At 46.8% G+C, this 22,011-nt stretch overlaps 1 protein-coding gene across 1 annotated transcript; it reads right to left on the reverse strand.

The window, feature by feature from the left end:
* Window positions 1-711: 711 nt before the first annotated feature.
* LOC134341751 (NACHT, LRR and PYD domains-containing protein 3-like) lies at window positions 712-21,939 on the reverse strand. The gene is made up of 11 exons (XM_063039661.1): window positions 21,883-21,939; window positions 20,217-20,313; window positions 15,775-15,867; window positions 14,700-14,866; window positions 12,081-12,252; window positions 11,930-11,995; window positions 3,488-5,225; window positions 2,228-2,314; window positions 1,902-2,072; window positions 1,579-1,746; window positions 712-1,414 (listed from the first exon to the last, which is right to left on the reverse strand). The coding sequence occupies exons 2-11, from the start codon at window positions 20,224-20,226 to the stop codon at window positions 1,327-1,329; spliced, it is 2,760 nt and encodes a 919-aa protein (XP_062895731.1). The 5' UTR covers window positions 20,227-20,313; window positions 21,883-21,939; the 3' UTR covers window positions 712-1,326.
* Window positions 21,940-22,011: the final 72 nt, after the last annotated feature.

Here is a 22,011-nt window from a genome sequence, read left to right on the forward strand (position 1 = left end):
TGCCGGTAATCAAGTCCTGCAGCGAGGAGAGTATCTGGCTCGGGAAAAAAAAATATGCACTCGATAGTACCTTACTGGCTCTGCGCCAGAAATTCCAACAGCAGGAAAGGCTCCGTCGGTTCTGAAGAACTTTCAGGCCATGAGAGGTCGAGAGGTCTCAAGAGATGGTTCAGATCCTACACTGAACGAGAATCACGGCGATAAAGGTGGAAGGACGTTGTCCCGCTGTTAGTGGGGGAATAACGGTGTTTTTCTCTGGTTTTTAGAGCCAATCGGCTTCCTGGCGAGTTGCCAGCGGCCGCAGCTGAGAGCTACGCAGTTAGCAGCCGTCAACAAATCCAGTCCAAACTGGCAGAAAATCTCCAAACGAGGCAGCCACACTAAAACAGCACATGTCCAAGAGACATTTCGAACCACCTCTAATGCATCTCACGACCTTAATACAGCAGTTTTTCCTCAATTTCTCCCAGCTGAATCAGAATAGCTCCTCACCCTGTCTGACCCCGGGACTGTGTGATGGGTTGGGGTGGAGGGAGCTTCACTCTGTGTCTGACCCCGTGTGTCAAGTCCGACCTCCCTCAGCCTGGAGCTGAGACGCTACTGTGTCAGTGTGAGGAGCTCCGACCCACTGTTGCGTTGCACAGGGTGCAGGGGGCAACAGAAACCTCAAATAAATCTCAAGTCCGACACCAAGACAGGAAGTTACAGCGGTTTATTGATTTCATCATGACAAATGTAAATTAAACAACGTGTGAGCTGCTGACGTGCGGGAATAAATAAGCAGCTCCCGACTCACTCACAGTCACACACAATTAACTGACCGACCGACGACAACCAGCGACGGTTTGAATAATCAGTCCCGTTTCTCTCCGTCACTCTGCATCGATGATTCTAAAACCACACTTCAGGGCCGTGTCCGAGATCGCTGCAGATCCAGGGTCACTGCCGAGTTATTTGTCAATTTAACAGACTGCCAAATGCACCGTCCTCAGCAAATGGACCAAAATGATTCTCTCCGGGGAAAATATCACCCCGGGACATCGGTGTCCCAGACTGAGCCCCGGCCCCACCGGTTTCCTCCTGTCTGTGTAATTACCCGGGGTCTCAAGGCTGAAGCAGCGCCGCTGGACAGCAGACGGAAATACGTCACTGCGGGAATGCTCCGAACGTCACAAGGCGCGAGACTGGAGCCAGTTCTGTAAGAAGCGTTGGAAACTAAACCCCGAGCGCGACCATTAAAGGTAAGGTCGGGAGTTAAAGGGGAGGGCGGAGAATCGGCCAAAATGTCCCCAACCGGCGGGCGGGGATGTTCACATATTCAGATGTTCACAGATCCACTGTCAGTCCGGGTCTGGGTTCCTGCAGAGATCTCAGTTCCTTCCTCCCGGTCCTACTGAAATCATTCGCCAACAGCCTGAAACAGATGGGAGAATAAAGATGAAATAAACAGTTTACACAACAGTGTCAGTAACAGGGGACTGGGGTTAATGTTTCAACAACACTCACAGACAAATATCACCAGAAAACCCGCGGATCCGCTGATATTTTATCACATTGAACATTAACACAATCACCCACTTGATCAGCTCCAGACTCGGGAGGGTCAGTATGAGGCGGCGGAGAGCGGGGACAGATCGGTCTGTCAGCGAGTTTAATTCCAGCTTCAGCTCCGTCAGTGATGGGTTTGTACTGAGAGCGGAGACGAGATCTTCGGCACCAGAATCTGTGAGACCGACATTCTCCAGCCTGGAGATGAGAGAGAGTGAGGGTGAAGGACACAGAGAGACAGGAGACGGTACAAATCGCCAGTGTTTATCAGTAACACAAATACTGATCACATTAATGTTCAGTGTCAGACACCCAGTGACTATAAACACAATCTCCCACAGTCTGGTACTTACCACAGTTTCTGTAATTTACACTCCGGGTTTCTCAGAGCTACAGACACCAGTTTCACTCCTGAATCTCCCAGTTTATTACCACTCAGATCCAGCTCCGAGAGTGATGGTTTGGCAGTGAGAGCGGAGGCGAGATCCTCGGCACCAGAATCTGTGAGACCGACATCCCCCAGCCTGGAGATGAGAGAGAGTGAGGGTGAAGGACACAGAGAGACCGGAGACGTTACAGATCCCCAGTGTTTATCAGTAACACTGTTACTGATCACATTAATGTTCAGTGTCAGACACCCAGTGACTGTAAACACAATCTCCCTCAGTCTGGTACTTACCACAGTTTCTGTATTTTACACTCCGGGTTCCTCAGAGCCGCAGACACCAGTTTCACTCCTGAATCTCCCAGTTCATTATCAACCAGTCTAAACACAAAAAGACAAATTGAAGAACAAAGTGATTCAAACCGTGGGTCTGAGGGAATTTCTCTCTTTCCGATATTTCAGGAAACATTAAACCCTTCAGGTAAATCACTGATCGGAGTTCCCATCACTGTCAATGTCCCTCACTGCCCAGCTCCAGGCTATTCACCGAATGTCAGTAATTTTGTCTGTCGGTGTGACCCTGGTTAGAAAAGTGTTACTGATGTGAGAGGGTCAGGAGGGGCAGGGTTGAATGATGGGACGAAAGTTCCACAGTGAGGAAGATCTGTAATCGGGAAAGTGTCGACGGGAGATGGAAGTGACCCCACCTGAGGAAAAGAGATGGGAAAACAGATCCAACAGGAGGAAGGGGGATGGGGAAGAGAGGTCCCACAGGAGGGAGGGGAACGGGGAAGAAAGATCCCACAGCTGGGAGTGGGATGGGGAAGAGAGATCCCACAGGATCAATGAGAATGGGGAAGAGAGTTCCCACAGGAGGAAGGGGGATGGGAAAGAGAGTTCCCACAGAAGGAAGAGGATGGGGAACAGAAATCCCACAGGACGAATGGTAGATCGCTTGTGAATGGAAGGTCTGAATAAGGCCCATAATTGGTAGAGGACATGACCATTGGGTGGTGGGGCGGGGTTGGGGGGGGGGGTTAGTGAGCACATTCACACACGTGGAAGGGCAGAGGGAGGACAATCTCACAAAGGGAATTCTCTCCCTCTGGCTGGGACAGTCCACTAACGGTGTCTTTTCCCTCACCGCGAAGGTGTTTTAAAGCTGGGACAGGCCGGTGAGGGTCTCCTGTCCCTCACCGGGAGGGGTTGTGATTCTCTGTCCCACCTGCTGCAGTCAGTGTCGGTCTGGGTGTTGGTAACAGTGAGAATGAACATTGTCAATGGACGTGTCACAGGCAGCGGGAAACACGGCCATTCCTGTGATTTACTACCATTAAACCAATGGCCGTTGTTCACTGATCTGATGAAGTTTCCAACATTCCTTCATAAGGAACCACAGAACCCTCCCGTCCTTGGGAAATTACTGACCTATACCCTGGTCATTTGTCACAATTCTTTACTCTCTGGTTTACTACAGTCATACCCAATCCTTTTACATTGAAACAAAACAATGGGACAATTTCACTGTTCAGAGTGAAAGATAAATCAAGTTACCTCAACTCCTGGCATTTGTGCAGCCCGGGTCCCAGCCGCTGGATTCCTTCACACTGAATGTGGCAGTTCTCTAGGTCGAGGTGTTTTATAGTATCACAGAGTCCGATGACATGAGACAGGACCGCGCAGTCAATCGGGGTCAGTGTCATTCCACTGAGTGAAAGTGTTTCCACAGATCCCAGTGCGGCCTGAGCCAGTCCACGATTCTGAGACTCAAACAGGTAGTGCAATGTGTTCAGGAGGTTCCTTTTACCAGCTTCACTCTCTGTGTTTCCACTCCGGCGTTTAACCTCCTCCTTCACCCAGTCAATCACCCGGCAGGTTGTTTGATGAGAAAAAGAACCCAGAAACTCCTCCAGGCCCCGAGCTGTCATTGGGTTGGAGAGACCAGCAACAAAACGGAGAAAAACCTCAAATCGCCCATCTCTCATGGTGTGGGCTTCAGTGAGGAAATTCAGGATATCGATGGCATGTGGATTCAGGAATTGTGCAACTGCAGCTACAAACTCTTGGATGGTGAGGTGTGGGAATGTGTACACCACACACCGGGCAGAATCCTCTCTCTCTAAAAGCTCCATCAGGAACCCGGACAGGAACTGGGAAGGCTGCAGATTGTAGTTGATCAAATCTCCATCTGTAAACACAATCTTCCTCTCGGACACTCCGCTGAAGGCCATCTGACCAACCCCGAGTAACACAGCACGGGGCTTCTCAATCTCACGGCTGTGGTTTTTCAGGATGTTGTAAATATAGTAGGAGTACAGTTGGGTGATGGTCTTGGGAACTCGCTGCGGGTCGCTGACTCTTTGTGTGAAGAAGGGGCCCAGTGCCAGAGCGAGGATCCAGCAGTAGGAGGGGTTGTAGCTCATGGTGTACAGGATCTCGTTCTCCTTCACATGTTTGAAAACAGCTGCTGCCACCGTCTGATCTTCAAAATGTCTGATGAAATATTTCTTCCGTTCCTCACCATCAAATCCCAGGATTTCAGCCCAGATACTGACCTCTGCCTTTTCCAATAAATGTAACGCAGTGGGACGGGTGGTCACCAGCACTGAACACCCTGGGAGCAGCTTGCCCTGGATTAAACTGTACACAATGTCAGACACTTCACACCACCACTCGGGATCTGGGCACTGGTGCTTGGGTTTTGCATCTCTCCGACGGTCAGCAAAATCGATCCTGTGTTTGAATTCATCCAAACCATCGAATATAAACAGCAATCCCTTTGGGTTCTTCCAGACCTCTCTCAGGATATTATCAAAGTAAGGATACTGATCCAGAATCAGTTCCCTCAGGTTTATTCTGCAGTTAAATGAGTTTAAATCGCGGAATTTGAAACTGAAGACAAACTGGAATTGTTGGTATATTTTCCCCGTGGCCCAGTCATAAACAAGCTTTTGTACCATTGTTGTTTTTCCAATTCCCGGGACTCCGGCCACTGCTGCCGAACTCAAAGATTTGGATTTACTCCGGGAAAAACTGCTCTGGAATAACTGATCAGTCCGGATTTTTTCCAGCTCTCCGCAGAGCTGATTTTCTCTCCACTCCTCGTGGTCTCTGCCTCTTGCCAGCAGCTCATGTTCCACCAGTCTCCGATGTCGAACAGTAGAAATGACCGTGAGCTCAGCGTATCGATCAACCAGCTGGAAAACCTTCACCTTCTCCCTCATCAGGATCGTGTTGACTCTCAGTGCTTCAGTTTGTGCCCGCAGAGTCTCCTTGTGTTTCTGTTGAACATCTTCCACGGGAACAGACAGTGTTAGACGCCTGAACTCAGAACTCAGTATTTAAATACGCTAGTATTAGTTCAACACTATTGCATTAACTGGATTCATCAATAGATTTTCGTACAGTAAAGTGAATTCGATTAACAGACCCCAAAATAGAAGGAGAGACATGTTCCAGATAAAGAGCAGGTCATCAGATTTCCACATTAATTGTACTGTGAAGGTGAGTATTTCCCTGGTAGTTTTTGACCCCCGACTGCCCCGTACTGGAGATCATCCCACTAGTACCACAGCTATCAATGTTCCTGTGGAAGAACTTTGAAAGCCCAGTGTTGATGTGGCGTATGGGAACAGAGAAAAGGATAGTGGGCATCTGTCAAAAGAACAGGTCGGGGAATTACACCTCCCCCCTCCCCTCCCACTGTTACTGATTCAAAATACCAAGAAGTATCTTTGTTGATCAGCATGTGTACTGTGGGTGGGTGATTGGGGGAGAAAATATCAACGCCTTGTTCAGGAGAATGAGACAGTCAGCATTTTGACACAAACGCAAACAGCTTCCCCACTCCATCATCACAGATGCTGCTCAGCTCACTGAGTTCCTCCAGAAAGTGGTTTGAGTCTGGTGTCTCTTACAGAGTATGTGTTGCAAATACTCAACAGATTTAAAATTCAATATACAAAAATGTAAAGGAGAAATAAATAATTGTTATTCTGGATCTGATGTAGCATAAAAACTCAGATAAAGAAAGCAACGGAAAACACAATAAATATAAGTACAAACGATACAAGAGTCACTCTGACCTCGGGTGGTTGTGACAGAATATTTTAAAATAGTGCTGGTGGTGGGGTGGGATTGTTAGTTGTGGAGGGGTGGTTTAGTCATTGGAAGTGTTGATCAGTCTTACTGCTTGAGGAAGTAACTGATTGGATACCCTGGATCCTAGACTTCCTGACTGGGAGGCCTCAGTCAGTCCGGATTGGAAGCAGCATCTCCAACACCTTAACACTGAGCACGGGGGCCCCCAGGGTTGTGTGCTCAGTCCACTGCTGTTCACTCTGCTGACCCACGACTGTGCAGTAACACACAGCTCGAACCACATCCTCAAGTTCGCTGATGACACAACCGTGGTGGGTCTCATCAGCAAGAACGAATGAGTCAGCACACAGAGAGGAGGTACAGCGGCTAACAGACCGGTGCAGAGTCAACAACCTGACTCTGAAAGTGCACAAAACAAAAGATATTGTTGTTGACTTCAGGAGGACACGGAACGACCACTCTCCGTTGAGCATCGACGACTCCTCGTAGAGATCGTTAAGAGCACCAAATTTCTTGGTGCTCACCTGGCGGAGAATCTCACCTGGTCCCTCAACACCAGCTCCATAGCAAAGAAAGCCCAAAGCGTCTCTATTTTCTGCGAAGGCTGAGAAAAGTCCATCTCCCACCCCCATCCTCACCACATTCCACGGAGGTTGTATTGAGAGCATCCTGAGCAGCTGCATCATGGCCTGGTTCGGAAATTGCACCGTATCGGATCGCAAGACCCTGCAGCGGACAGTGAGGTCAGCTGAGAAGATCATCGGAGTCTCTCTTCCCGCCATTACAGACACTTACACCACACGCTGTATCCGTAAAGCAAACAGCATTATGAAGGACCCCACGCACCCCTCATACAAACTCTTCACCCTCCTGCTATCTGGAAAAAGGCACCGAAGCATTCGGGCTCTCACGACCAGACTATGTAACAGTTTCTTCCCCAAGCCATCAGACTCCTCAATACCCGGAACCTGGACCGACACCAACCTGCTGTCCTCTACTGTGCCTACTGTCTTGTTTATTATATATTGTAATGCCTGCACTGTTTTGTGCACTCTATGCAGTCCTGTGAATATCTGTAGTCCAGTGTAGTTTTGAGTTTTTTTTTTTACGTAGTTCAGTGTAGTTTTTGTATTGGTCATGTACACCATGGTCCTGAAAAACGTTGTCTTGTTTTTACTGTGTACTGTACCAGCAGTTATGGTCGAAATGACAATAAAAAGTGACTTGACTTGACTTTTAGTCTGGTGGTCCTACTGTGGATGGTACGTCACTTCCTCTCTCATGGGAGAGGGGCAAACAGCCCACAGGCAGGATAGGTGGGATCCTTCCTGATGCTGCTGGCCCTTTTTCGGAGCCTTTCTGTATATATGTCCCTGATGGAAGGTAGGCTGGGGGTGCCGGTGATGCGTTTGGCGGTTTTGACTACCCGTTGTAGAGCCTTCCAGTCCGCCACAGTTATACAGCATGTTGGCCTGCCCTCTGCAGCACAGCTGTAGAAGGACGGGAATGTAGATGTGAGTACAGGTCAGACAACGTCTGTGGAAAGGGGAGAAAGAGGAGATGCTACTGGTCTATGACTTGAAATACAAGTTTGAAAACCATGTCGATTACTGGCCGGGTGGTGAAGAAGAGAGCAGAGACCGATGAATTTCGGTAGCAGGTGTTACAGGATTTCAGCCGTCACGGGACCTGCATAGAACACAGAACAACACAGGAATATGCCCTTCGGCTCACAACGTTGGTGCCAGCATGATGCCACATTAACCTCGGATGTTTAAACATTTTCCTTATTGAGATAACAGTCCGCACTATTTTTCCTTTCTCCAAGTCCTGCTGCAATGGCATTGCTTCCTCAGCACACCTACCCCTTCACCTATCTGTGTATCATCCGTAAACTTGGTCACAAAGCCATCAATTCCATTATCTAAATCATTGACACACAATGTGAAAAGTAGCGGTGCCAATACTGACCCCTGAGGAAAACCACCAGTCACCGGCAGACAAACTGAAAAGATTCCCTTTATTCTCACTCCCTACCTCCTACCCACCGGCCATGGGTCTATCAATGCCAGTAACTTTCCCTGCAACACCATCAGATTTTATCTTGTTAAGCAGCCTCATGTATGGCAACTTATCAAACGCCTTCTGAAAATCCAAGTAAATGACATCCACTGCCTGTCCTTTGTCCAGCCTGCTTGGAAAATACTCAATGAACTCTAGAAAATTAGTAAAGCAAGATTTTCCTTAATATAAACTATGCTGACTTTGACTTATGTTATCACTAGGCTCCAAATACATGGAAACCTGAACATTAATAATTGAATTGACTTTATTTCTTACATCCTTCACATACATGAGGAGTAAAAATCTATATGTTACGTCTCCATATAAATGTGCAATGTGAAATCATAGTAATTTAAAATTTATAGGCTCTAACAGTTTCCCAATCACTTAGGTTAGGCTAACTGGCCTATTATTTCACAAACAAGAGAATATCTGCAGATTCTGGAAATCCAAGCAACACACATAAAATGCTTGAGTAACTCAGCAGGGCAGGCAGTGTCTGTGGAACAGTTGATGTTTCGGGCCGAGATCCTTCGGCAGGACTGGAGACAAAAAGCTGAGGAGTAGATTTGAAAGGTGAGGGAGCGGATGGAAAGAGAAATGCCAGGAGATAGATGAAACTTGGAGGGGAAGGGATGAATCAAAGAGCTAGGATGTTGATTCTTGATAGAGACAGAAGGCCCTGGAAGAAAAATAAAGGTGTAGGGGGTGCACCAGAAGGAAGCAATGGACAGGCAAGGAGATAGCATGAAGGAAGTACAAGGACATGGGGAACGGTGAAGGGGGAGGGGAAGCTTTACTGGATGTTTGATAAATCGATATTCGTGCCATCAGGTTGGAGGCTACTCAAACGCAATATAAGCTGTTGTTCCTCCAACCTGAGTGTGGCCTTATCCCGACTTTGCAGGAGGCCATGGACTGACGTATCGGAAATAAAATGGCAGGCCACTGGGAGAACCCACTTGCTCTGGCGGCCACAGCGTAGATACTCGGCGAAACGGTTTTCCAATCTACGTCGGGTCTTAGCTCGATGTTCATCCCTCCCGCTGCAAGTTTCACCATTCACCTGACGTTTCTCTCTCCCCTCCCGCCTTCCACCTTTCAAACCTACTCCTCAGCGTTATCTCTCCAGTCCCACCGAAATTTCTCGGCCCGAAACGTCGACTGTACTTTCTCCATAGAGGCTGCCTGGTTTGCTGAGGTTCTGCATCATTTTCTGTGTGTTGGCCTAATTTTTTTTTTTTGCCTTCATCCCTTCTTTATGCTTTTCTGTTGCTTTTGTTACATTTTAAAAGCTTCCCAATCAATTAACTTCCCATTCACTTTTCCTAGATCACATTGCATTTCTTTTTTTCTTTTCTGCAGTCCCTCTCTGCCTCCTAAGGGTTCATTTACATTAATCTCTCTGATAAGATCTGACCTCAAAGTGTGTCAGGACCCTGTCAGGTGTGTGTGGGGTCTCACAATGTGTCAAGACCATGTCAGAGGTGTGTGTGTGTGTCGGGGGGGGGGGGGAGGGGGTTTCTCACAGTGTGTCAGGACCCTGGCAGTGTGTGTGGGGTCTCACAGTATGTTAGGACCCTTCCAGAGATGTGTAGGGTTTCACAGTGTGTCAGGACCCTCTCTATCTGTCTGGGGTCTCACGGTATGTCAGGACCCTTCCAGGGGTGTGTGGGGTCTCACAGTGTGTCAGGATCCTAACGGGGTGTGTGGGGATCTCCCAGTGTGTCAAGACACTGTCAGTGGTTTTGGGGGTCTCACAGTGTGTTAGGACGCTGTCAGGTATGTGTGGGGTCTCCATTCAATGTATTCGCTGTGCTAGGAAGCGCAGGAAAACTGATTGTGGACATATTTACTTTAGAGTATGTGACAATGGTATAAATGATGTTCTTCAATAATCAACGAGTCTATCTGCTTCCTATTCAGAAATGGGTGTGGGAATTTCACTGTCGTGTCTGTTCCCTCGGCAAGCAACATGAGGAATGGTGACGAACAAGCTTGTAGCGATTTACCAAACCCATGGTTCAGGGAAACTGAGGGGTTTCATTGACCGGATGTGGTCTGGAATAGCATTAACAGAGGTGACAGCGAAGTGAGTAGTTTGGAAACTTCCTGATTCGTCTATCTCTGGTCCCATATTTAAATTATCATCTTCGGGATTTGTTCTTGTAAATGAAAGAGACTGAACCAGGGTTCTGGCCGAGATTCCTTATATTTCTGTTAAGAGCTTCGAATAATCATATAAAACATGGACTGATGCAATATTAGTAAGTTTTGTGATATCTGTCTTTCCTACACTCTCTCCTCTGTTCAATGTCCAGTTGAGTGATCCAACTCAGTCTGCGATGATGAAGCCTCACAATCTCTTGAGCCTGTGCACTGCTCCGGGCTCCATTTTCACAGACATGATGGGCTTATGGATTTAGTGAGCATCCCATCCAGACGGTCACAATTTAATTAACTGCAATATTATTTATAGATATTTTCAGTCCTTTGCACCTTCATTGCCACGATCCCACAACTCTCGGTTTCCCTGTCCTAATTCCCATCTCTCATCCTTCCACAGTGTCCATCACACAACGCCGGCAGACATGAATTTCAGCTTCTGTGGACTGAGCTGAGGAATATGCCCCCCAATCTCACCCTCTCTAACACTGTAGCAGTGTTTGTACTGGGGAGTGCAGATGTGAACACAGCGGTGTTCATATGCTGCTCTGTGGTTGAACAGACCGGTTGGGATGTTACCTGCTTTTCTAATTAAAGTGATGCTATTATTACTATTCTGTGACTGGAACTTCAGTGCACGCCCAACTCTAAGAAAAGATAGTCCACAGGAACTGGGGGAGTTTAGAAAAAAGTCAACGATGAGGCTGTTCAGGAGGGGACAGTGGCTGGAAAGAGAAGGTTTTGACTTTCTGGTGTGAAGAAATATAAGTTTATTTTTTCATTCTCCAGATCACAGCCTTCTCCACCCAGACACCTGTGGAGAGATCTGTAGTTGCAGACCCTAGAGTGTTGTGACCGCTTTCCTCAAACTCGCCAGCTCTCTGCTTCTTTTCTCAAAGTGTCCTTTGAAAACTCTCCCTCTAGCAAACATATTTCCCTGTGTCTCACTGTGTTATCTGTCACAGTGCCAACAATTTACCAGGTCAGATCCTTGTGGTTCAACTACTTAACCGCCCTCCAAAAATTACAACCATTGGTGGAAACAGAGGTTAAGTTTCAACTTTATAAACTCTGCTTCGGCTACATCTGGGCCATTGCGTACCGTTCCAATCGTCCCTCTACCGAAGGGATGTTCAGGCTTTAGAGAGGGTGCAGAAGAGGTTCACCAGGATGCTGCCTGGTTCAGAGAGCATGTGCTATCATCAGAGGCTGGAGAAAATTAGATTATTTTCTCTGGATCATCAGAGGCTGAGGGATCTGACACAGATTGACAAGTTTATGAGAGGCTTAGACAGAGTGGACAGAGAGAATCGGTCTCCTGGTGTTGAACTGTCTATTACTAGAGGGCCTGCAGTGAAGGTGAGAGGGGGTTGGTTTAAGGGGGATGTGAGGGATATATATATATATATTTTTAATCAGAGTCGTGGATGCCTGGAACGCACTGCCTGGTAAGGTGGTAGAGGCAGATTCTCAGAGGCTTTTAAGAGACGTTTGGAGAGGCACATGGATGTAAGGAAGATGGAGGCATAGGGACATGGTGTAGGAAGGAGAGATTAGAGTTTGGGCATGTTTGATTTACTTCTGAGCTGGTTCGGCAAAAGTATGATATGCCTAATGGCTTATCCCCGTGTTATACTCTGCAATGTTCAATGCACGTTCACTTACCTTTCAGCTCACTGAGAACCGTCAGCAAAGCCTGAGCGGGATTTGATCGATGGGAGGGATCACAACCTGTTTGAAGTTAAACAAATTGAGGAAATGATAGTAGTGTTCTGTGTTCAATCTAAATTTAAATTAATCTCTGATATTATCTCACCATGTTCCTGTATTTCTTTCAGTATTTTGTCCAACTTTGGGACACAAATCCGCATTTTCACAAAGGTTTCCCACATCACCCGTCGGGCGAGGGAGCCTTTCTCCATCACCAGGCTCAGGAGGAGTTTAGAACTGTCCGCCCGCTCTCCCTTATCAGCGAGATCAGAGATTTTCTGTGAAGAGTAACAGTGAACATATTGGGGACTGACAGCTTCACACAGAGAATGAGAAGTAAATGATGTGCTCTGTAACGGGATCACACTGAGCAGTCACCCGGACGGGTGCTGATCCTGTCTGGACATGGACTGTACACTCTGAGTGCAGAGCACACGGAGGGACATTCACCGTGAACCTGGCCCACCAGTCAATGAGATCCTGGCTGGTCTGTGACCGCTTCATTGACGTGGCTCCAAATCCATAAATAATTCCTCATCAGATTTGACGATGGAAACAGAAATCAGAAAATCAGAAAAAAAAGTATCGCAGTTAAAAAGAAAATAGGAGAGTTTTCATAACGGTGAGCAGTTGCAGAGAAGATGCAGAAAAGGATGATGTGATTCATCTGCTCAGTCCGCCAGTGTCCAACATAACTGATAATTTTTCAAAACTCGTTAGATTCTGGACTAGTTCCTGAGGATTGGAGGGTGGCTAATGTAACCCCACTTTTTAAAAAAGGAGGGAGAGAGAAACCGGGGAATTATAGGCCGGTTAGCCTAACGTCGGTGGTGGGGAAACTGCTGGAGTCAGTTATCAAGGATGTGATAACAGCACATTTGGAAAGCGGTGAAATGATCGGACAAAGTCAGCATGGATTTGTGAAAGGAAAATCATGTCTGACGAATCTCATAGAATTTTTTGAGGATGTAACTAGTAGAGTGGATAGGGGAGAACCAGTGGATGTGGTATATTTGGATTTTCAAAAGGCTTTTGACAAGGTCCCACATAGGAGATTAGTGTGCAAACTTAAAGCACACGGTATTGGGGGTAAGGTATTGGTGTGGGTGGAGAATTGGTTAGCAGACAGGAAGCAAAGAGTGGGAATAAACGGGACCTTTTCAGAATGGCAGGCGGTGACTAGTGGGGTACCGCAAGGCTCAGTGCTGGGACCCCAGTTGTTTACAATATATATTAATGACTTGGATGAGGGAATTAAATGCAGCATCTCCAAGTTTGCGGATGACACGAAGCTGGGTGGCAGTGTTAGCAGTGAGGAGGATGCTAAGAGGATGCAGGGTGACTTGGATAGGTTGGGTGAGTGGGCAAACTCATGGCAGATGCAATTTAATGTGGATAAATGTGAAGTTATCCACTTTGGTGGCAAAAATAGGAAAACAGATTATTATCTGAATGGTGGCCGATTAGGAAAAGGGGAGGTGCAACGAGACCTGGGTGTCATTATACACCAGTCATTGAAAGTGGGCATGCAGGTACAGCAGGCGGTGAAAAAGGCGAACGGTATGCTGGCATTTATAGCGAGAGGATTCGAGTACAGGAGCAGGGAGGTACTACTGCAGTTGTACAAGGCCTTGGTGAGACCACACCTGGAGTATTGTGTGCAGTTTTGGTCCCCTAATCTGAGGAAAGACATCTTTGCCATAGAGGGAGTACAAAGAAGGTTCACCAGATTGATTCCTGGGATGGCAGGTCTTTCATATGAAGAAAGACTGGATGAACTGGGCTTGTACTCGTTGGAATTTAGAAGATTGAGGGGGGATCTGATTGAAACGTATAAGATCCTAAAGGGATTGGACAGGCTAGATGCAGGAAGATTGTTCCCGATGTTGGGGAGGTCTAGAACGAGGGGTCACAGTTTGAGGATAGAGGGGAAGCCTTTTAGGACCGAGGTTAGGAAAAACTTCTTCACACAGAGAGTGGTGAATCTGTGGAATTCTCTGCCACAGCAAACTGTTGAGGCCAGTTCATTAGCTATGTTTAAAAGGAAGTTAGATATGGCCCTTGTGGCTACAGGGGTCAGGGGGTATGGAGGGAAGGCTGGGTTCTGAGTTGGATGATCAGCCATGATCATAATAAATGGCGGTGCAGGCTCGAAGGGCCGAATGGCCTACTCCTGCACCTATTTTCTATGTTTCTATGTTTCTATGTTTCTATAACAACGGACTACCGGCTGACATCTAATTCCTTTCCTTTGCCTTTTCCAGTGGAAGTTTATTCAGTGATTACACATTACAACATGGCAGTATTCCCCGATTCACACTGTTTGCAGTTACAGATTGTAACAGAATCATCTCCACCCAGAACAGAACACACTCGAGCTCCTGTAGCATTCACTGATAATGTCCCGGTACTCACTGACATCCTGCCGTCATGCTGTACGGTGTTCCCAAACTGAAACCTCCCATCATATTTCCATTTAATACTGTGAGCCCACAGAACTGTTACCTGCTCAACTCACTCCGAACACTGAGCAGCCACCCACCAGTCCGCGGGGTCTTTTCACCCCTTTCTATCACTCGTTCAGATTCACATCTTTGTGCTTGCATGTACAGTATTTATTCCCCAGTGTTTCTTTTATCTAATTTAATACCCGATGAGTCAGAGTTCCGACACCCATCAGTCCTGTGATGTGCGAAAATTCAAACCCATTCTCCCTCCCACTCACCCGATGTTCCTCTCCACTGAACTGATTCTCGGCCGTTAACGCCAGGCTCACTCCGTGCACCCCTCCTTCCATCGCCTGCTCCAGCCTGTCCCGGTAGAAATCCGTCAGCTGCAGCAGCTGGAAATCGTTCCAGCCTGCCAGGAGCTCGGTGATCGCCGAGCTCGGACCTGTGAAGGAAAATGGAGAAACAATTGAATAAATTACCAACATCCCATTAGACAGCAACTTTCTCTCAGGAAACTAAAATTGGTGCATAAGTTCATGGAACACAATCCGAGATGTATATGGTGGAGAAGGGGGTGTTGTGGGAGATGGGGGTGGGACTGGGGATGAGGAGAATGGATGCGGCCTGGAGGTCGGAGCATCGGGGGTGTAGGAGGGGGTTTAGTTCCTTCTGTTGAACTTTCTTGCACCCAGGAGTATAACTCCCTGTTTGGAAAGGACTGTGTTTATTCCTGAGAATATGTTCACCCATCACCATCACTCTCCTGGTACTGCCCATCACCACCACTTTGTTTTGTGTTACTGTCTGCCCGCCTGGTCATTCCCTTCCTCGGCAAATCTCTGGTATATCTCGCAAAATGCTGGAGGTACTCAGCATGTCAGGCAGCATCTATGGAGGAGAATAAACAATCAACATTTCGGGTCAAGGCCCTTCATTTGGACTGGAAATGAAGGGGACAAAAATTCCAGATATTGCCACATTACTTGCTATTCCTTGTGGTCTTGATCCAAAACATGAAATATTTATCCTCTCCATGGATGCTGCCTGACCTGCTGAGTTCTGCCCATCTTTTGTGTGCCTTTGTGTTGCCCGAAACTTTCAGCATCTGCAGAATGTCTTGTTTTCTGGAGTAACTCGCTATTTTAATGTCCATCACAATCTGTTAGAGGAGCAGGAGCAGACGGTAATTGTACTCCTTCCACGTGTGACTGTGTTTCCCCAGAGATGTTAACTCTCACTCTCATCTCTCTGCTCAGTTTTCATAAGTATTTTCCGAATTGCCGATGTTGAATTATACCGAGACACAGAAACAGCAGAGTATTTATAAATTAAAATAATTCGTCAACATACCCGTGTACTTTCCCGATGTTGACGTCACTGGAACTCCTCCACTGCTCGCGCCTTGACCCATTTTGAGAACAGGTGTGACCCGTTTTTGCTGCTCTGTAAGAAAAAGAAAATAACAGGAGGGTCAAACATTAACTGGGGTTTAAAGAAGAATACTGCTTTGTTTTTAAATTGAGGCAAACACTTCAAGCACTTCTAGGTGGCAGCCTAGAAGCACATAGGAACTACAGCGCTGCTCAGGGAGATGTTGAAGATGTCAGTGAGAATCTCAGCTAGCTGGTCTGAACATCCTCTGAGCACTCTGCCAGGAATATTGTCTGGTCCAGCAGCCTTCCGTGGCTTGACCCTGTGCAGGGTTCTCCCCACATCACCCACGGTAAGACATAACACCTGGTCATTTGGAGGACGGGTGCTCTTCCTCGCCGCTACGTCATTATTCGCCTCAAACCGAGCATAGAAGTTATTCAGCGCATCTGAGAGGGAGGCATCACCAACACAGGCAGGCGGTGTTGTCATGTAGTTGGTGATGTCCTGAATGCCCTTCCACATGCGCCGCGTGTCTCCGCTGTCCTGAAAGTGGTTGTGGATTCGCTGGGCATGTGCACACTTTGCCTCGCTGATGGTCCGGGACAATTTGGCCCTCGCTGTTGTTAGCGTTGCCTTGTCGCCTGCTCTGAATGCGGAATCATGGGTCCCCGGCACCGCACGCACTTCCGCGGTCATCCATGGCTTCTTGCCGCACTTGCTGATGTATCTGGTCACTAATGCCGTGTACTCTAAGTTGGTAGAGTTGCCATCAGTCACAGCCTCCCTGAACATGTGCCAGTCAGTATGCTCAAAGCAGTCTTGAAGAGCAGACCAAGTTTGCTGGCCAAGTTGCTGGCCAAGTTTTCACCTGCTTCTGAACCGGTCAGCAGCGCTTGACGAGCAGTCTATATAACACAAGCAAAAAATCTCCCTGGGTCACAAACTGTACATTCACCTGTGTCAGCCATCGGAATACACACTGCCCGATCCCCTAGATCCGCTGTGTCAGAGTGTCACATCCCCTATGTCACAGACTGGCCATTCCCTTGTGTCACAAACTGTCCAGTCCCCTGGGCCATAGACTGACCATTGTCTTGGGTCACACACCGTCCACTTCCCTGGATCACAGACTGACCATTACCTAGATACGCACACTGTCCCATCCACTGGCCATTACCTACAGACGCACACTGTCCCGTCCCCTGGGTCACAGACTGACCATTACCTACAGACGCACACTGTCCCGTCCCCTGGGTCACAGACTGACCATTACCTGGATACGCACACTGTCCCGTCCCCTGGGTCACAGACTGACCATTACCTGGATACGCATACTGTCCCGTCCACTGGGTCACAGACTGAGCATTACCTGGATACGCACACTGTCCAGTCCCCTGGGTCACATACTGACCATTCCCTTAAGACGCACACTGTCCTGTCCCTTGGAGGAATCTTTTCTGTACCCTTTCCATCTTATGGACTGCAGTGAGGCCTTTGACAAGGTTCCACACGGAAGGTTAGTTAGGAAGATTCAATCATTAGGTATTAATATTGAAGTAGTGAAATGCGTTCAACAGTGGCTGGATGGGAGATGCCAGACAGTAGTGGTGGATAACTGCTTGTCAGATTGGAGGCCGGTGACTGGTGTGTGCCTCAGGGATCTGTACTGGGTCCAATGTTGTTTGTCATATATATTAATGATCTGGATGATGGGATGGTAAATTGGATTAGAAAGTATGCAGATGATACTAAGATAGGTGGCGTTGTGAATAATGAAGCAGGTTTTCAAAGCTTGCAGAGAGATTTGGGCCAATTAGAAGAGTGGGCTGAAAGATGGCAGATGGAGTTTAATGCTGATATGTGTAAGGTGATACATTTTGGTAGGACTAATCAAAATAGGACATACATGGTAAATGGTAGGGCATTGAAGAATGCAGTAGAACAGAGTGATCAAGGAATAATGGTGCATAGTTCCCTGAAGGTGGAATCTCATGTGGATAGGGTGGTGAAGAAAGCTTTTGGTATGCTGGTCTTTATAAATCAGAGCATTGAGTATAGGAGCTGGGATATGTTAAAATTGTACAAGGCATTGGTAAGGCCAAATTTGGAGTGCTGTATACAGTTCTGGTTACCGAATTATAGGAATGATATCAACAGAATAGAGAGAGTGCAGAGAAGATTTACTAGAATGTTACCTGGGATTCAGCAGCTGAGTTACAGAGGAAGGTTGAGCAAGTTAGATCTTTATTCTTTGGAGCGTAGAAGGTTGAGGGGGGACTTGATAGAGGTATTTAAAATTATGAGGTTGTTAGATAGAGTTGACGTGGATGGTTTTTTTCCATTGAGGGTAGGGGATATTCACACAAGCGGACATGCGTTGAGAGTTAGGGGGCAAAAGTTTAGATGTAACACGAGGGGGATCTTCTTTACTCAGAGAGTGGTAGCTGTGTGGAACGAGCTTCCAGTAGAAGTGGTAGAGGTAGGTTCGAAATTGTCATTTAAAGTAAAATTGGATAGGTATATGGACAGGAAAGGAATGGAGGGTTATGGGCTGAGTGCAGATCGGTGGAACTAGGTGAGAGTAAGCGTTCGGCATGGACTAGAAGGGCCGAGATGGCCTGTTTCTGTGCTGTAATTGTTATATGGTTATATGGTTAATGACATCCATCCTGTGCCTTACCTACATGTATGAACAGTTCCAGGGAATGGTGCACCTGTACCCTTGGTTCCCCCCACCGTTCTACAACACTTTTCAGGGCCTTACAATTTACAATACAACTCCTACCCTGGTTTAACTTTACAAAGTGAACCCATTCCTTGGAGCACTTTCCATGTTCGTCTCATTCTCCTTGTAAGTTTACGTAAACCTACTATACCACCAATTTTGATGTCATCTACAAACTAACGAACGACATTAATTTTATCTACGAAGTCCTTAACTGAAAGAGCAAGCAGTGGACCAACACCCATTTGCACCACTGTCACAAGTCTCCAAAATTAATAACCCTCGGATTTCTTCCACCTTGCCAGTTCCATATCCATTTGGCTGTTGCGCCCGTAAGAAAATGAATCTCAGTGCTTTTTATTTTACGGTGACATCCATGTACTTTGATTATAAATTCACAGTGAACTTTGAACTTTATTTGAACTCCAAAGATTGCAGGTAGACAATGTGTGGAGTCGACAGTTGGCATGTTTGACATCATTAGCTGCAGTGCAGAATACAGGCGAGGAGAGATCTTGTGACAAGGGTATAAACTGTTGGTTGGACCAGTTGGAGTAGTATGTGCTGTTCTGATACCAATACTACAGGAAGGATGTATTAGTACCGGAGAGATTGCAGATTGAATATTTAATTACAAAAGATTGAATCGAATGATAACATTTTCTGACTCAGAGAAAATCATTTTCCTTCATAGATGCTGCCTGGCCTGCTGAGTTCCCCTATCATTTTGTGTGTTACCCGTTTTAGTTCCCCTCTGGAAATGCCGTCAGAATCACATTAATCCTACTCACCAATGACATTGCATTGTCTCGATAGACTTCTTTGATTCCATGTTTGTCTCCTGCTGTTTTATATTTCCTGTGCCATCGAAGCTCCTTAAACTTTTTGTTTTTGAGAGACCCACATTCACCATTTGCCAACAGACCTGATATTCATTGGGGTATTAAAACATCGAAGCAGACCACACATTTATCTACAACGAGCTATATCCTGATTCTCAACTATTCTCGGCTTGGCTATAGAAAACAGATTTCAGAAACACACCTCAGCCTCATCTCATTCGCACAGCAGTCACGAAAACCAGGCAGGAGTTGATAGCTACCCTTCCAAAACCTGCAATGTTGTGTTATCACACAATCTCTGAAATCCCTGAAATGCTCCAATCATCTGGCTCTGAATTGTGTAAATGAAAGTTGGAGATGTCTGTCACCTCTAAGCAGGCCCTGGTGTGCAACAAACCCTGAACCTGGACTTTTACGTAACACAGAACACCGCTGTCACATTCCTGTGTGTTTGACTCTCAACCACCCGATTCAGTGTCTCTGGCTCCCTTCACTCAGGTGAAGCTTTGCCTGGTGAGCGGAGTCATTCGACCATTACTGGTGTCAGGTCCCTGTGCTGCAACTGTTAGATTGATTCATTACTCAAGGTTATGGGGATAAGGCAGGAACTGGATACTGATTGTGGATGATCAGCCATGATCACAGTGAATGGCGGTGCTGGTTCGATGGGCCGAATGGCCTACTCCTGCACCTATTGTCTATTGTCTATTGCCCCTTTACCAAACGGGGATTCAATGGCCCTGTTTGATGAAACCTTTCCGTGCTCGTTCGCATCTGTGTAAGTTTCTTCATGTCAACTATTGTGCACAAATGCGACAGAAGTTTAATTATAAGGATCCCAGTGAACGTACCTGTAGCCATTGTGATTCTGACTGACGATTGTTGATTGTCGTCGTCTTGTTTGCACTTCAGTCCCTGTGCTGGACAGCTCCACCTACTGGTGATGCCCTGAATTACACACAGCAGGCAGACAGTGAGTCAGAAGGAATACGATTACTTTGCAAATATGACAGTCTCACCATCCTGTGTATCAGAGCAGCAGTTCGCTTAAGGACACAACATTTCCTGTGAACATCAACTCCCACACCACATCTGTATGTCTGTCCAGTGATGTCTGGCGCATCCCACTGATAGAGTCACACAGCAACAGAACACAGACACAGACCCTTCGGCCCAACGAGACAATGCTGACCACAGTGCCCACAGAGATTGTCCTAATTTCCTATGTTCGGCTCATTTCCCCCCCGGCTTCCTCACACCATCTACTCATCCCAACTGCTTCTAGAATGATACAATTGTACCTGCCTCATCCACTTGCTCTGGCAGGTCTCTCCACATCATCACCAGCCTCAGCATGAAACCGTTGCTGCTCGTGTTAGTTTACAATCTATTTAACACTCCTCTGCCCATTCAGATCCCCTATAAACTACGATAATCTTCACTGTGAGTACCATCTACTAATTTTGTGTCATCCGCGAACTACTGGTCAAGCCTTGTGCACTTGCATTCAAATCATTGCTATGAAATAACAATCATCAAATGTCCCAACTTGTAGCTTTGCGGTTCACCACTCGTTACCTGCCTCCTTTCTGAGGAGAAACTTTCAACCAACACTCTTTGCTTGCTACCCTCAAGGCAATTTTTGAATCCATCTAACTTTCTCTTTCTGTACCTCATGGGACCTTATCTTCCAGAACAAGCTGTCATGAGGCATCTTGCCAAAGGCTTTACTGGAGTTAAATGTACAACATCAAGTCCCCCACCCTCAGTGACAATCATCCTCAAAAATCTTCAAGAAGTGTTGTTGCACACAACTTTCCATGCACAGTGCCATGGTGACTCTTGATCGGTCTCTGTCGAAATAAGTGTTGGTAGATATTCTGTGTGTGACTGGTCCACATTGTGGAAAATTATCTCCAGCACATCCCCTTCCATTTTCTCCACTTACCATCAAAAAGCTAAAATGGCAACCCGAAATAAGATTATGCTCCTCCAAATGCTGTCCCCAGGTATCCGTTCCAAGGGTTGGCCCAACCCCGATGTAACACTCACTGGTCTATAATCCGTAGGATTAAACCCATTTGGTTTATTGAATTACAGAACAACATTTGACAGGCTCCAATCATGTGTTACTATCCCTGTGGCCAGAGAGGGTACAATGATCATTGTCAATGCCCTGTAACCTTCCCCTCAGTTCCTCTGGTAACGTGTGTATATTGGTAGATTGAACAACACCTCTTTCTTAACATTGAGGAAATGCATTGTATGATAATTGTGACCCAACACAGCCAAGCAAGGGGACATCAGAACTGATAGAAGTTTCAAATCAGCAAACAATATGAGGGACTGTGCGTGGCTTCACAGAGCGATTAGCAAATCTGGAGTGATTGCAACTGGGTCATACAGAGGCATAACTGGTATTTCAAGGCTTATTCAGTCCCACTCCAGCTATTTCCTACCGCCTTGGTACGGAAATGTAATGTCTAAAGGACAAGTGTTTGGGTAAATGAGCCTCACCAAACTTTCCCCTGACTGAATCAATGGAAACTCCGAGTCAGAGGGGTTCTCTCCACTTGGTGCTCTCAGTCCTCAGGCTGGTTGATTGTTGCTGTTCCCTTGTCTTCAGTTCTGGTTTTCTTCCAGTCG

Source organism: Mobula hypostoma, unplaced genomic scaffold, assembly GCF_963921235.1.
Source record: "Mobula hypostoma unplaced genomic scaffold, sMobHyp1.1 scaffold_62, whole genome shotgun sequence".
Classification (NCBI taxonomy): domain Eukaryota; kingdom Metazoa; phylum Chordata; class Chondrichthyes; order Myliobatiformes; family Myliobatidae; genus Mobula; species Mobula hypostoma.